Source organism: Daktulosphaira vitifoliae, unplaced genomic scaffold (assembly GCF_025091365.1).
Source record: "Daktulosphaira vitifoliae isolate Bord-2020 unplaced genomic scaffold, ASM2509136v1 Scaffold_5, whole genome shotgun sequence".
Classification (NCBI taxonomy): domain Eukaryota; kingdom Metazoa; phylum Arthropoda; class Insecta; order Hemiptera; family Phylloxeridae; genus Daktulosphaira; species Daktulosphaira vitifoliae.
The window spans coordinates 30,869,389-30,885,117 of record NW_026099576.1 but is presented as its reverse complement, the minus strand read 5'-3'; the positions used below and the strand labels follow the sequence as shown (position 1 = coordinate 30,885,117).

The 15,729-nt window shown below is 24.3% G+C and overlaps 1 protein-coding gene across 1 annotated transcript; it reads right to left on the bottom strand.

Annotated features, from left to right (window-relative positions):
• Nucleotides 1-1,080: 1,080 nt before the first annotated feature.
• On the bottom strand, nt 1,081-2,820 carry LOC126908298 (uncharacterized). Its single transcript, XM_050690213.1, has 3 exons — nt 2,346-2,820; nt 2,037-2,152; nt 1,081-1,877 (listed from the first exon to the last, which is right to left on the bottom strand). Exons 1-3 carry the CDS (start codon nt 2,621-2,623, stop codon nt 1,081-1,083), a joined length of 1,191 nt encoding a protein of 396 aa, XP_050546170.1. The 5' UTR covers nt 2,624-2,820.
• Nucleotides 2,821-15,729: the final 12,909 nt, after the last annotated feature.

The following is a 15,729-nucleotide window of genomic DNA, read 5'->3' as shown; positions in this document are numbered from 1 at the left end:
TGTACAATTTTTTTTCTTAGTTAAAAATATGTATAAAAGTTACAGAATTTCCGGAACATTATTAAATGTTAAGTTGAAACAGTTAACTTTTTTGGAACAGTTGACATTTTGAAACCCTCTCTGTGGGTAGGTAAAAGGTCAAATTTCCACAAAAAATATACCATATGGTAGGTAAATATTTAAGATATCTATAAACATTTTTTTGTATATTTTTGTTTATTTTTAAAAAAAATTATGGTAGTTTCAAGAAAAGAATGTTTAAAAAATGTCGAGTATAATCAATTTTTAAAATTGTAATTTTTGGTGGTATTTTCACTATTTAGGGGGAACGAAAGACCTTATTTCTATTTTAAGGGTCATGACTTCGACTAATTACAATTTGTGATCTTTTGAAATATCGTTGAAAAAAACGGTTACTAAATGTTGTTATAATTTTTTTTAATTCCTTCAAAAAATCTTTAACAGTACTCTCCACTTTTTACTTTTGTTGGTTTTTTTATTCAACTTTTATATTAATAATATTCTGTATCAACATTTTTATTATTGTCAAATTCATATGACTCATAAAAGGTCCATCTTTTAATATGAAGTATTAGATTAATTTTTTAACCTATATTATTTGTTTATTATTATTTTAAATATTTAAATTTACCATTGTTTTTCATTCATATAAATCATAGTTTTTTTTTACAGAATAGTATCATCAATGGTCACTACAATTATTCACTAGAGTGGTAGATAAGAATTTAGTTTTAAAATAAATCATCAATGCATATTTTTATTAAAATATAAAATTTATTTAACAAAATAATAATAATAAAATAAATTTTTTTAAATAATTAATCAATATTTTATCATTAACAAGTAAATCAACTCGTATAACACTGAAAATAATTTTCAAAACATAAGAAAAAGATAAATAAAGTGAAATAATTTAAAACATATCATAAACACATCAATCGTAGAAAAATAAATTTCCGATTAATACAAATAGAATAACAAATAGAAACAATATGAAAACTCGACAGCAATTTATATCATTATTAATTTTTTAACTTAAGAAACTTAATACAATAAGTTTTATATGCTGTCATTCTTAAAAATTACCTCGCGCATTTCTGGAATCCAAACGTATACGAAACTGATACCTTCGGTAGTATCTATAGCGATTTTTTCATAATGATCAACTATGAAAGGTTGACCTCCATCACAATTATTTTCGTGAAAATTTGTGTGGTTAAGTGCGCTCATTGGCTGCACTTCTTTTCCACGTGTAGTACTCCTGTCTATAACAGGTTGCTCATCGTCGTCTGAATTTGTGAGATCAATAGTTTCCACATAACTAACGGGAAGTTCGTTCAAAGGGTTCATCAATGTTATATATCTAGGACCTGTATACATATCAGTATGGGTCGTATAAAACCAATCTTCTCCCCATGGAGTTAATATTTTGCATTTGACACAACGACTAGTGTTTGAATAATTTTCATTATTCGAAGTGCTTGGCTCCGAGCAATTATTATTAATATCAACATTCATATTTAGTTGACTATTTTTAGGGTCGATAGGTATATCTTCGTTCAAAACAGATTCTTCATCAACGTCATTTGTAACGAGGATATCTGTATTATTTTTAACAACACTTTTTGAAAAAGTGTTATCCTCCGGATTGAAAACATAGTGTTGTGAGATACTGGTTAAATCAACATTTTCGGAATAACTGGTATTCTCCTCGCCATTATGCGAATTGACATGTTGACAATCAATAGAGTTGTTTATATTTGGTTCTACGTTAGTAGGAAAGTCGCCAGCTAAAAAATTCTCTTCAATTTTTATACCAACATCTGTTTCTCTAGTGACAGTTATTTTTTTCTTGGCTGGCAAAATAAATTATAAATAATTTTAATTATAAATAATTCTACTTATTACAGACATTATAAATACTATTTTATAATTATACGACTATATTATAATTATATAGTCAAGTGTGTATTAAATATAACTGATTGCTAAACACAATTAAAACTTATACATACCAATCATCGAGTTGTGAATACCCCATTTAGCATTAGTTTCACGTTCAGAATCCAATAGACACGGATAATCTTTAAATGACCGATCACCGTCAACAGTATACGGTAACTCACAACACCTTAAAAATAGTTTATAGTTAGTATGAAATTTGTCGAGAATGTATTAATTTTTTATCATCTCGATTCAGAAGGAAATATTAAAACGTTCGTGTTTCTTCGCGTTACCATTTAAAAATGACATTGTTAGACAATTAATATCTTTAATATACATGGAATCTACTAATTTATTTTATGTAATAATAAAGAAATTACATTTTTTTATTAGGTTCATCCAAATATTCATTAAATTTGCGTTTTAAATTAATTTTTTGGGTACGACTTCCAGAGGAAGTCGAACTTTCGTCCGATGAATCTTCGCTACTGGATGACGATGAACTACTATTGGACGATGATGAGCTAACACTTGACAAAGATGAACTACAACTGGACAACGATGAGCTTCCAGTTGAAGAGGAACTTTCGTCCGAAGAATCATCGCTACAAGACGATGATGAGCTGTTACTTGATGAGGATGGACTGTAGCTTGACATATTTTATGTGTGTACACACTATTTTTAATAAAACTATGTTTAAGAAATCAATTTGCTTTTAATATTATAGAAAACTTATTAAATTAAGTTTAACAAACATTCGCCGAAGTATCAAATGCAAGTGATAACTAAATATATTTATCGACTAGAAAACAACTTCTCCAAAACAAACAATGTGGTATCTATGTAAAAAAATTGTAACCAATAATAATATAAAATATTTTTTTTACATTTTGTAGATATATGGTTGGGTTACACAAAGACATAAGATGTTCTACTGAAATTGAAATTTTTTATATGAATTTAGAAGAAATGTATTAAAAATACTTACAAATGCATTAAAAAAAAAAACCCAGCACAGGGGGGTCGCGGCATAGTGGTGACGTGGCATAGATGGATCAAGTATAATGATATCTGACAGTGATTAAAATCACTATCAAAAAAAAACGCTTCGATGCAAATCTTTAGATAGTGTTTAATTTTAAAAAATTGGTGGATTATTCCAAAAGCTACATAATCTGCTAGTTCCTTATTAATATCCTGATTAAGATAAAGTATGTCGAAGGAAAAAGGGATTATTAAAAAATATTATTTCTTATAAAAAAATAATGTTGATCCATACACTTTTCAATATGTCATAGCATTATAAAGTTAAAAATGTAAAAAATAAAATCGAGAATTTTCACACAATAATAGCATTTGGTAGCCATTTTCACCGTGAAGATAAAATAAAGTCCGAAATTTTTTTTTTGCATAATAAAGTAAATTACATTAGCTTTAATTTAAGATATATATAAAAGTGTCAGACCTTCCGGAACACTTTCAAAAGTTAAGTTGAAAAAGTTCTACTTTCTATATGCATTTTTATGTTTTGAATCCCCCCTGTATTTAGGGAAATGGTCCGATTTAAAAAAACAGTATGTCGAATGAAAGATCTATATAAATACTACTTCTCATAAAAAAATTGTAATGATTCATACATTTTTCAAAAAGTTATAGCATAATAAAGTTAAAAATGGAAAATACAAAATCGAAAATTTTCACACAAAAATAGCATTCGGTAGCCATTTTCACCATGAAGATAAGATAAAGTCCGAAATTTTTTTTTTTCATGATAAAGCATATTACATTAGCTTTAATTTAAGATATATATAAAAGTGTCAGACCTTCCGGAACATTTTCAAAATTTAAGTTAAAAAAATTAATTTTTTGTGAAAAAGTTGTCATTTTAAATCCCCCCTTGTGGGCAGGTTAAGGGTTAAATTTATGAAAAAAATATACCAAATGAAAGGTAATGATATTATGCATCTATATAAAAAAGAATTATATTGATATGTTTATTTTTGAAAAAGTTATGGCACTTTTAAGTAAAAAAAATTGAAAAAATTTCGAAAATTAGCGATTTTTAAATTTGTAATTTTTTTGGAGGTTTCCCCCTTTTACGGGGAACGAGGGAATTTTTTTCAATTTTTGAGGGTAATGTCATCGACTAGATACAATTTTTGATCTTTTGACGTATCATTGAAAGAAATCGGTTCGGTGAGAGCTGAGAAAAAGTGGTAACAGACAAAAAAAAAAAAAAAAACACATCTTAGTAAAAACAATACTTTCTCAGCTTCGCATCGAAGCTAATATGATAATATAATTTAATTATGTTAATTTATATGCGCTTTTTCTCAACTTTTATTTGAATACGACCATAATTTGGGTATATTCAAAGTTTTTCACTCTACTTAATTCAAATCTCTTCCTAATTTTCATCAATGATAAAAGAAAATTTTAAATGTAATATTTTTTTTATTAAATTATGACTAAGTTTTAATGTTTATCTTTTAATCATTTTTTAGCTTCGAAGCTGAGAAGGTATTAATTTTACTATGATGAGTTTTTTTTTTTGTGTCTGTGAACGCTCAATCTCAGCTTTCACTGGACCGATTTTGATGAACAATATGTCAAAAGATCACAAATCGTATCTAGTCGAAGACAGTACCCTCAAAAATTGAAAAAAANAAGATCACAAATCGTATCTAGTCGAAGACATTACCCTCAAAAATTGAAAAAATTCCCTCGTTCCCCGCAAAAGGGGGGAAATCCCCCAAAAAATTACAAATTTAAAAATCGCTAATTTTCGATATTTTTTCAATTTTTTTTACTTAAAAGTGCCATAACTTTTTTAAAAATGATCGAATCAATATAATTTTTTTTTTTATAGATACCTTANTATCGAATCAATAAAATTTTTTTTTTTTATAAATATCTTAGATATTTACCTATCATTTTATATATTTTTGTGAACATTTGACTCTTTAACAGCCCACAGGAAGGGTTTCAAAATGGTAGCTTTTTTACAAAAAATTAACTTTTTCAACTTAACTTTTGAAAATGTTCCGGAAAGACTGACACTTTTATATATATCTTAAATTAAAGCTTATGTAATATACTTTAATTTGAAAAAAAAAATTTGACCTCTAGACTTGTCTTCGTGGTGAAAACGGACATCAAAGTTAAAGAAGAACGTACGATTTCCGTGAAAAAATTCTCGATTTTATATTTTATATTATTTCATTTATATAATTTTTGGAAAAATGTATTGAACAATATTATTATTTTTTTATAATAAAATTTATATATCCCTTTCATCTGGCACGCTTTTTTTGTAAATCGGATCATACCCCTTTAACAAGGGGGGTCAAAACTTTAAACATGCGTATTGTTACTAAGATATTTTCAATTTAATTTTTGTAAGTATTCCGGAAATACTGACAGTTTTATATATATCTTAAATTAAAGCTTATGTTATATACGTTAATTTGAAAAAAAAAAATTTGACCTCTGGATTTGTCTTCATGGTAAAAATGATTACCGTATTTAAAAATATGCTATTTTTGTGTTAAAATTCTGGGTTTTGTATTTTATTTTATTTTAAAATATCTGTCAAGGGGAGTACAGATTTTCATAAATATTATATAAATGAAAAATTAATATAGCATAGAAAGTTAAACTTATTTAAATTTGTTTNGAAAAATTAATATAGCATAGAAAGTTAAACTTATTTAAATTTGTTTGCTTCTTTTAAGTCGAGAAAAATAACTTTGAAATTTGAACTAGCTTAAATAGCCTATTTTTTCACCCGACGGTAGCGACGTACGGTTGCCGAGTTGGTANTAGCCAATTTTTTCAATACTCGGTAGCGACGTACGGTTGCCGAGTTGGAATTTTTTTGTGACTATCATTTATTTTCTCTGCTCTAACTTAACCTATATTTTTCAACGATACGTCAAATGATTACAATTAGTTACCCTCAAAAATTTAAAAAAAAATTCTAATTTATCAATGAAACAGTTACTTATCCCATGTTCTCCATGCACACAATTAAAATCATTCATTTCTAATGTTTTCAAAGTATTTATTGACGAATCAAGTTTGATATGATAATTTTTTTACTCTATTTGTGTGTGCAACTACTAGACTATAATATTCAAACTTTTTTGGTAACATGTTGCTATATAAATCATTTATATCATAAAAAAAATTATTGCTAGTTTCTCCTGAATTAATAATTGATATTTACAATTATAATCAAATATTATTGTACGCTATTGAGTAGATCTTTTTAACAACTTTGTTTTGATTGGTTCATTTAGTTAAAGTAAATTATTAAAATTAATTAAGTTCTCAATATTTCAATTGTAGAATCTTTTCAAACAACAAAAGTTACTAGGAAATTATTACTATTACTTCTATTTAGGTTATCTATTACCATAAAAATGCAAAAAAAAGTTGAGCTTTTCTGATAAATTTACAATAAATAGTAATTATAAAACTTTGTGACTGCATATTGATCTAAACGATACAATTTTTTTAATTGTCATAAAATATTCTATTTAATGATGTCAATTTCATATTTGTAAATTGAGCTAAATGTTATGGTAATAAATAATTTTTTTTTTACTCTATATTTTCACACAATTCAACTATAAAAGATTAAAAAAATAGGTTAAATATGTCATTTTCCTTATTTTTAACACATTAATAATCAAAATCAGTATTAATTTAAAACAATTTTTTATTTCTTAATAATAAGTAATAATATTAAAATCTAGGTAGAAAAAGTCTAATTGCATATATAAAACATCGCTAAAAGTTGATTTAGACAAGTAAATTTTTGCTTCTGATGAAAGTTCCTTGTAGTCCAGTGCATTTATTTATAGTAACAAACAATTTTAATTGAAAAATATTATATCAAGCCCTTTAAATTTTTATACACGTAAAAGTAAAGCAAAATATAACTTTTTCATTATTTTTATAATTTCTCCGTATAAATTACAATATTAAATTACTGAATATCAATTGTATACTAAATTTAATAATTATAATTAGTATTTATTCATATATTATGTTTTAAAATCAAAGACCTACAAATCAGGATATAATCAAAGAAATAAGAGTTGATGTTGCTTTTGGAATAATCTACCAACTTCTCTAAATAAAACACTATCTACAGATTTGCATCGAAGCGTTTCTTACGACAGTGATTTTAATCACTGTCAGATATCATCTATACTTGTCTGATACCTATTTCTATTATTTGACGTAATGTTTAGTTAGAAGTTTCAACAAACGCCTAATATTTAATAAAATAAAACAACAGCATGTTTAGAATTTAATTTAGCTACCTTTTAAATTTTCCAGAAAAAATAAACTAATTAGAATTAGGAGCCGTATATAAGCAACATAATCAACACGAATACAATAATTTCTTGCAGTAATCGTTGAAAAAAATGGAATAAATATACCAGGACTTAATATGACAAATAGTTTTTGCTCGCTATGATACTGTATAATTCAAATGATGAATAGCCAAAAAGATTTATTAGGTACCAGACATTTAAGGGGAAACAGAGAATTTTCAAACACAAATCACTAATATTTATTGTTGGCGTCTAATCTATTTATTATTTTTAAGAATCACTAGTTCTAATGTGGTAACTATTTAAAAAAGAATGTTATTATTTAGAATTTTAAAACACAATTAAATTATTATACTGAATAATGTTAATATGATGTAAAACTAATTTATCGAAATAATTGTATTTTCTTATTAATTTAATTTTAAAATAATTCGATTATGTGCAAAATAGTTTTTATTGAAAATAATAGAATATCTCATTATGGAAAGTGATGACATTTTCAAGTCATTAGTATAATTAAATAGATTTCAAGTTTACTAGCTATCATTTTTACCAAATAAACTTATTCCTTTTAATTATAACCTAAATTCTTTTATGAAAAATATTTCAAAAATTTTACTTTATTTTAGAAAAATGTTTTAACTACAAAAAATGCATTGTATCATTCTTTAAATAAATATTATTGATATTAATATTATAATATTATTGATAATATTAATATTATAAATATTATTATTAAAAATTTCACACAGTCTTTTGTCAAATAAACCATAAAAAAGATTTGCATTGAGTATGTAATTTTTATTTTTGACCCTGGATGTTAATATTTTTATAGAATTATTATTATAATCATTAAAAAAAAGAAAACATTGTATAATGAACATAAAAAAAACATTTTTAACAATAAATTTATGATTTATTTATATTTAAGTTAAATAAACATTGTAGATCATATTTTTGGTAGATATAGTATAACTTTTAACGACCTAATGAATTATACGTTACATGATATTTATAGTCAATGTTCAGTATTTAGCCATGCAAAATCTACATGTATCAATTTTATGTCTCAAAATCTAATATTATATTTCACATCATTGTATAATCAGTACCATAAATTTATAGTTTATAAAATAAACAATTTTTTGTAAAAACCTATAATTGTAAAGGAAGTTTCAACATTTTCAAATCATGAAAAAAAAAAATTATTAACATCAATGAAGCACAAACAATTCATCCGAGTAATGATAGTTAAAAAAAAATTAGTTCAACGATTATAAATTGAAGACTTCAAAATTCATATTATCAGTAAAACGTAATGTATAAAGTAGTTAATATACAGAGTGGCCCACCACTCACTGACAACTTAAATAACTTTTGATCTAGTTAATATTTTTAGTTGATTTTTTTTTTATAATATTAGTTATACGTTAGGTCTATAGCTATATCTCAATAATTAATTTTTTTACATTTTATTAAAAATATTAATTATTTTTAAATTTTAAATAAAATGTAAAAAAAAAATCTAAGATAGCTATTTTGTAGAGTAGAATTTAAGAAAAATTTTAGTAAAAAAATATCTTATTAATATTCAGTAGTAAATATTCTGTAGCGTTTTGAAGTTTGTGAAAATTTGAATTTTCATGTACTATTTTACGGTATTAAACATTGAAATACGTATTGAGAAAAGGACAGAAGAAAACGCTATCTTTTCAATATACTTTTGAATGAGAGTGATAAGTAATAATTGCCTTATCTAATTTCTTATCATGGTATTAATGCCAAGTTTGTAATGTATACACATTATCATCATATGTATACACAGTAATCATGAAAAGATAGCGTTTTCTTCTGTCCTTTTCTCAATACGTATTTCAATGTTTAATACCGTAAAATAATACATGAAAATTCAAATTTTCACAAACTTCAAAACGCTACAGAATATTTACTACTGAATATTAATAAGATATTTTTTTACTAAAATTTTTCTTAAATTCTACTCTACAAAATAGCTATCTTAGATTTTTTTTTTACATTTTATTTAAAATTTAAAAATAATTAATATTTTTAATAAAATGTAAAAAAATTAATTATTGAGATATAGCTATGGACCTAACGTCTAACTAATATTTAAAAAAAAAATCAGCTAAAAATATTAACTGGATCAAAAGTTATTTAAGTTGTCAGTGAGTGGTGGGCCACCCTGTATAGTGTGAATAATTATTAAAACAAATTAAAGAAATCAATTTGTGTTGGGGAAATATATTTGTTTTTGTGTTGTCATAGATTCAAAAGAAAGTAAAGTAACTAAAAATATTAAATCCAAAAAAACAAAACCATAACATTAAGTAGCACTTCCTACTTATCATTTACAAAACCAAATAGTAATACATTAAAATTACAAAGAGCAAATGCTAGAAGAACGAAAAACATTTGACCTTTTTATTTTAATGACTATTACTATGTATAAGAGAAGATCTTCTATCTGGCAACATTAATTTTTATATACTCTTTTAAAATTGTATGATCACTATTATATCATAAATAATGTGAACACAAAATATATTTTGGTACAATATTTTTTAATATTTCATTTTGTTTTATACATATTCATACTATTATTTTTATATATTCCATAATTGTTTTAATCTGTATCTTGTATGTTTTTGATCATATTATTACTTTTAACTGTGTTATATACTAGTATTTATTATTAAATTCTTTAATAATTAATCTTAATTCTTTATGAATATTACTTGAAAAATTAATTTTATCACTCAAAAAAATTAATTTTTTGACCATACTTAGTTGTAAGGACATAACTTTTAAAACATTTGGGTGGATATTATAACACATACACCACTCATTATTCAGTAGACCATAAATAATTTTCTATTATTCATTAAAATATATTAATAATAAATATTATTCATGTCAATCGTTTAAACTGTTCCGAGAAATATGTATAAAAATACATTGTTTTAAATCTTATGTAATAACTATAAGAAATTTTTAAGTTGTGACGAATCATTTATTTTAAGTAAAATAATATATAATAACTAACAAAATCGAGTAATTAACAGATTAAATTAAATATAAAAGGACACAAAAACTGTCAATTCGATTCACTACTCGTTGACTTTATGATCTTTTAACAATTGCAAGAAGTGGCTTGGTATACATTATAAATTTAAAAAATGTCGAAGTATATTCAACCTTGGTTCCAGCATCACAAAGGTAAACTTATATTTCACAGAAGATTTATAAGGTATAAAGTTAAGAATAATGAGTACATAAATTAAGTAGGAAATCAGAAAAATTAAGTGATTACTGGAATAAAATAATAAACAAATAATAATGTTAACGTTTATAGGAAGTTAACCAGCCTATTCCAATCTTTGAGTGGGTTATCTGTGTGGTCAATACAAATAAAGACTCTTTTGCTGAACTACTGGTACTAGTGGCGTTATTAATATTTGAAGTGTGATACTTAATCACAATAATTTTAATTTCAAATTATTGTTATATTAATCAATTTTCAAACATCACTTTTTTTTCTATATTTTACATATTTTCATAAAATCCTCGTACTTTTATCCCGAAAGAAAATTATATTATATCATTTTATTCATAGAAACTAAAATTATTATTTTTTTTCATTTTGAGTTAGTATACACTCTGAATGATTTGATATGGATTGACCCTTATTTAAGATATCAACATAACATACTTCTGAAGCGTATTAGCTGGCTTTAAACTGTCCTCCATTGTTAACGAGTATAATGAAGTGTTTATACCATCTTAATAAAATCGTGACAAAAAAGTAGTACTCTACTAACAGTAATTATGATCAAGGTTCTTTTCCCCCTTAAACTGTGGCTATTAACTAGTTTATCAAACTATTACTTCTCTTTAACCCTTATATTTATTAATCCAATCATCTGCTCTATGAAAGTGTATAATTTACCTAAATAAAACCAAATATATAGAAGAGGTTTGGTATATAAATGTTCAGTAAGTAAGGAAATGGATTTCTATTGTTCTCATCGTTAATAACAATTAACCTATTACCTTACTGACTTAACACTCTGTATAAGAAAATGTATATTCTATGACGTACTATGAGATTTTTAATATTTTTTTTTTGCGTAAAAATATCATGAATTAAAATATTTATAATAATCAACGAAAAATATGTACCATGGTGATTTATTTTATTATATCGCTGGCTTGTTGCAAAAATACTTAAACAGCAATTTTGATAATTTTTTTTAAATTTTTTACAATAACAATTTGTTGTACATACAAATATATTATCTCATTATACTCAAAAAGACAAGAAAGACAGTGTTTTCAACTTTAAAATCGTGTTTAATAAAACAAAACCGTATACATTTAATAACCGTAATAACAAAATTAAAAAGAAATACGACAATTACAGTGCATGCATTTTTGCACTCATCTGACAATAACAGTATAAAACTCAATAATAGTACAATATTATACAGAGTGTTCAGTAAGTCAGGAAACGGGTTTCTATTGTTCTCATTGTTTGTAACAATGAGAACAATAGAAACCCGTTTCCTGACTTACTGAACACTCTGTATAATATTGTACTATTATTGAGTTTTATACTGTTATTGTCAGATGAGTGCAAAAATGCATGCACTGTAATTGTCGTATTTCTTTTTAATTTNATTATTTTTTGATAATTTTTCAGTAATGTATTATTGTGAAATATTACGTTATCAGTCTATTGATAACGTAATGTAAATTGTGATTATTTGAGAGTTATGCAATCATAGAGTAATATTACAATATTATAATGTACATACAGTCTTGTATAGTTATTTTTTTTAATTTTCAACAATTTTTAAAAAATAAAATTTTAATTACACTTTTTTAAAATCAGTAAAAGTTGATTACAAAAAATTATAAGTAGCGTTCTTAGTAATGTATAATACTGGAATGCTATCAAAAATTTTTCTAAAAAAAAAAAAACTAGTATTTAGATGGATTATTGTGTAAAACATTGTTGTAAAACTGAAAATCAACAGATTTTATGGTAACGTAATTTTTTTAGTCTTATACTATAACTATTCTAGTTATAGTTTATTTAAGTCAAAATAAATAAGAAATTATTAAAGATAACTTTCTTAATCCGACATAATAAGAGATTAAAGATCAAAAAAATTCTGTAGATTTTCGTACCGTTTTAATACTATAACTTACAACTTTAAGTATAATATTATTTTAAATAAACATAATTCGCGTCCACTTAATTTTTTTGTCATCTCCCTATTAATTTTGAAAAAGTTTGATAACTCGAATTTCAGAGCAATTTTAAATATGGAGTCTAGTCTTTTCTATTAATAATCATATTTCATATTAATGACATAAATAGAAATATTAAAACCATAAAACGAATAAAAAACGAAAATAATTTCAAAAAACTTAATATAGGGGAGGCAATACAAAAGTTTAAAAAATGAAAATAATTAAATTAATTAGGATCTTAGTCCATTGCAAATTTACTTTTAAGCTTATGGAAACTAGCAAAATGTAACAATCTAATAGATGATGTTATCACTATGTAATTTAGGTATAATGTCACTAGGTGATAATGTAACTATGGGTATATAAGGATGTATGTTTCTGTTGAGGAATCAGTATGTGTTTAACACTGATAATGGTAATGTTGTTTCTTAAATAAATTGCCACTCTTGTAAAATTGGCGACATACCTATATATATACCTATATGTCAAAGTTTTATAACTAAGTCAAAAATACATGAATTATTCAATATATGAAATACTTTTGAATAATAAAGAAGTAAAAATTTTCCCCCTTGCCTTCAAAAATGTCAAAACTAAGGAAAAAAATCATTTTAGCTTCGATGCGAAGTTGAGAAGGTATTAATTTTACTATGATATGTTATTTTATTATTATTATTATTATTTTTTGTGTGTCTGTTAACATTTAATCTCAGCTCTCACTGAACCCATTTTTATAAACAATACGTCAAAATATCACAAATCGTATCTAATCGAAGTCATTACCCTCAAAAATTGAAAAAAATTAACTCGTTCCCCGTAAATGGGGAAATCTCCAAAAAAATTACAAATTTAAAAATCGCTAATTTTCGAAAATTTAAAATTTTTTTTTACTAAAAAATTCAATTGTTTTTATACTACATTTTCTATAAATATTAATAAACATATTATAGTGTAACTTTAACATATAAGCAGAGCCAGGAACTAAAATGATTATGGTTTTTATTACTTTTTTACTATAATTATTAAGTTAGTTTTCTTATGTATAATTTAAATTTTATTGTGATGTGTTCTTTTTTTTCTCATGAAATTGTAAGGTTAATAATATCATAAATTGAAAGTGTTTTAAAATATTTAAATTTGTTCATGTACGGTATAAAAAACAAAATTAACCGATGTATTGTTTTCGGTTAATTTCATTTTTTAATATTTTTAAGGTCAAATTTTAAGTTCAATTAAGATTTTGAAGACTGTTTCATAATGTTTTAGGTTTCTGTTATCATTTTTTCAATATGTATTAAAAAAAATTAATGCACTATGGTTCCTTAATTATATTTAATAATTAATAATATACTAGACATAAATTGCCAAAATCCAAAATTAATTCGGGTTTTAACTTTGCATAAAAATGACATAGTTTGTATATAAACTAACAATTTAAAACTTTGGTGTATCAAAAATGTTTTATACATCATACGCCTTAACATCTTCCAATGTGTGTTGGTATAAAAGGCGTGGTGCTTAATAAAATAAAATTTTTTTTTAAATTGCAATTGTTGTACTTTGTCAGTCGATTTCACATAGTAAAATAATCGTGGGGTAATTCTATTATTGTAGTATACTTCACAAGCTTTAATTTGATGTAGTTTTGAAATCTGTAGTCGTTTTAACACATTTTTAAAAAATTAAGTGAAAAAAAATTTAAATACATGGGTGATCTCTTTTAAACTCTTGCTGAACTTAAGTTTTTATTGAATTTTCATAAAAAGCATAACAAAAGCAATTTGAACGTAACTATTATATACTATTATAATTGTATAAGGAATAATATTTAAAAAAAAAATATAGAATTTTTAAAATGTAGAAAAATTTGTTTGAAAATGCTATTTCTTACTGTATTGTAATTTTCAGATATTTTTTTTAATTTCTAAAATGTTTCCCAATTTTTAGTAATAATAAATTCAATCAGTTTAAAATCGGGTATTCCTGAAGCCTAAACCAGCAAAATCAGTCAGATGAGAGAAGAAATTTTTCATTGTCAGACATAAAAAAAACAATACATGATAAAACCTATTGGTGCAAACATTTTTAAACACTAATAATATCTCAAAAAAATGTGATAATTAAATTTAATAATACATAAACCATTAGCTCGTCAACCTAGTTTTTAAGAAATTTTAGATTTTTCTCAATGAGACTACTCACTTTTTAGCTTCGATGCGAAGCTGAGAAGGTATTAATTTTACCATGATATGTTTATTTATTATTTTTTTTTTGTGTCCGTCACTACTTTTTCTCAGCTCTCACTGGACCGATTTCTTTTAACAATACGTCAAAAGATCACAAATTGTATCTAGTTGAAGACATTACCCTTAAAAATTTAAAAATTTTCCCTCGTTCCCCGCAAATGGGGGAAATATCCAAAAAAATTACAAATTTAAAAATCGACAAATTTTGTCATTTTTTTCACTTTTTTTTCTTAAAACTTCCATAACTTTTTCAAAAATCAACAAATCAACATAATTTTTTTTTAAACTAAAACCTTAGATATTTTCCTTTCATTTGATATAATTTTTTTGAAAATTTAACACTTAACCTGCTCATGGGGGGGGATTTAAAATAGCAACTTTTTTACAAAAACTAACTTTTTCAACTTAATTTTTGAAAATGTTCCGGAAATACTGCGTCCTTTAAACATATATCAAATTAAAGCTTTTTTTATGTACTATAAAATGAAAAAAAAAAATTTGTCCCGACACCTTATCTTCTATGTGCAAATGGCAGTCGAAATTATAAAAAAAATGTAATATTTGCGATAAAAATCACCTTTTATAACGATGTTTTTTGTACTTAAAACTGCCATAACTTTTTCAAATATTAACTAATCAAAATAATATTTCTTTATATTGAAACCTTAGGTAATTTTCTTTCATTTGATATCATTTTTTTTTGAAAATCTAACACTTATTCTGAATGGGGGGGGGATTTAAAATTGCAACTTTTTTACAAAAACTAACTTTTTCAATTTAATTTTTGAAAATGTTCCGGAAATACTGCGTCCTTTAAACATATATCAAATTAAAGCATATTTTATGTACTATAAAATGAAAAAAAAAATTTGTCCCGACGACCTACCTATCT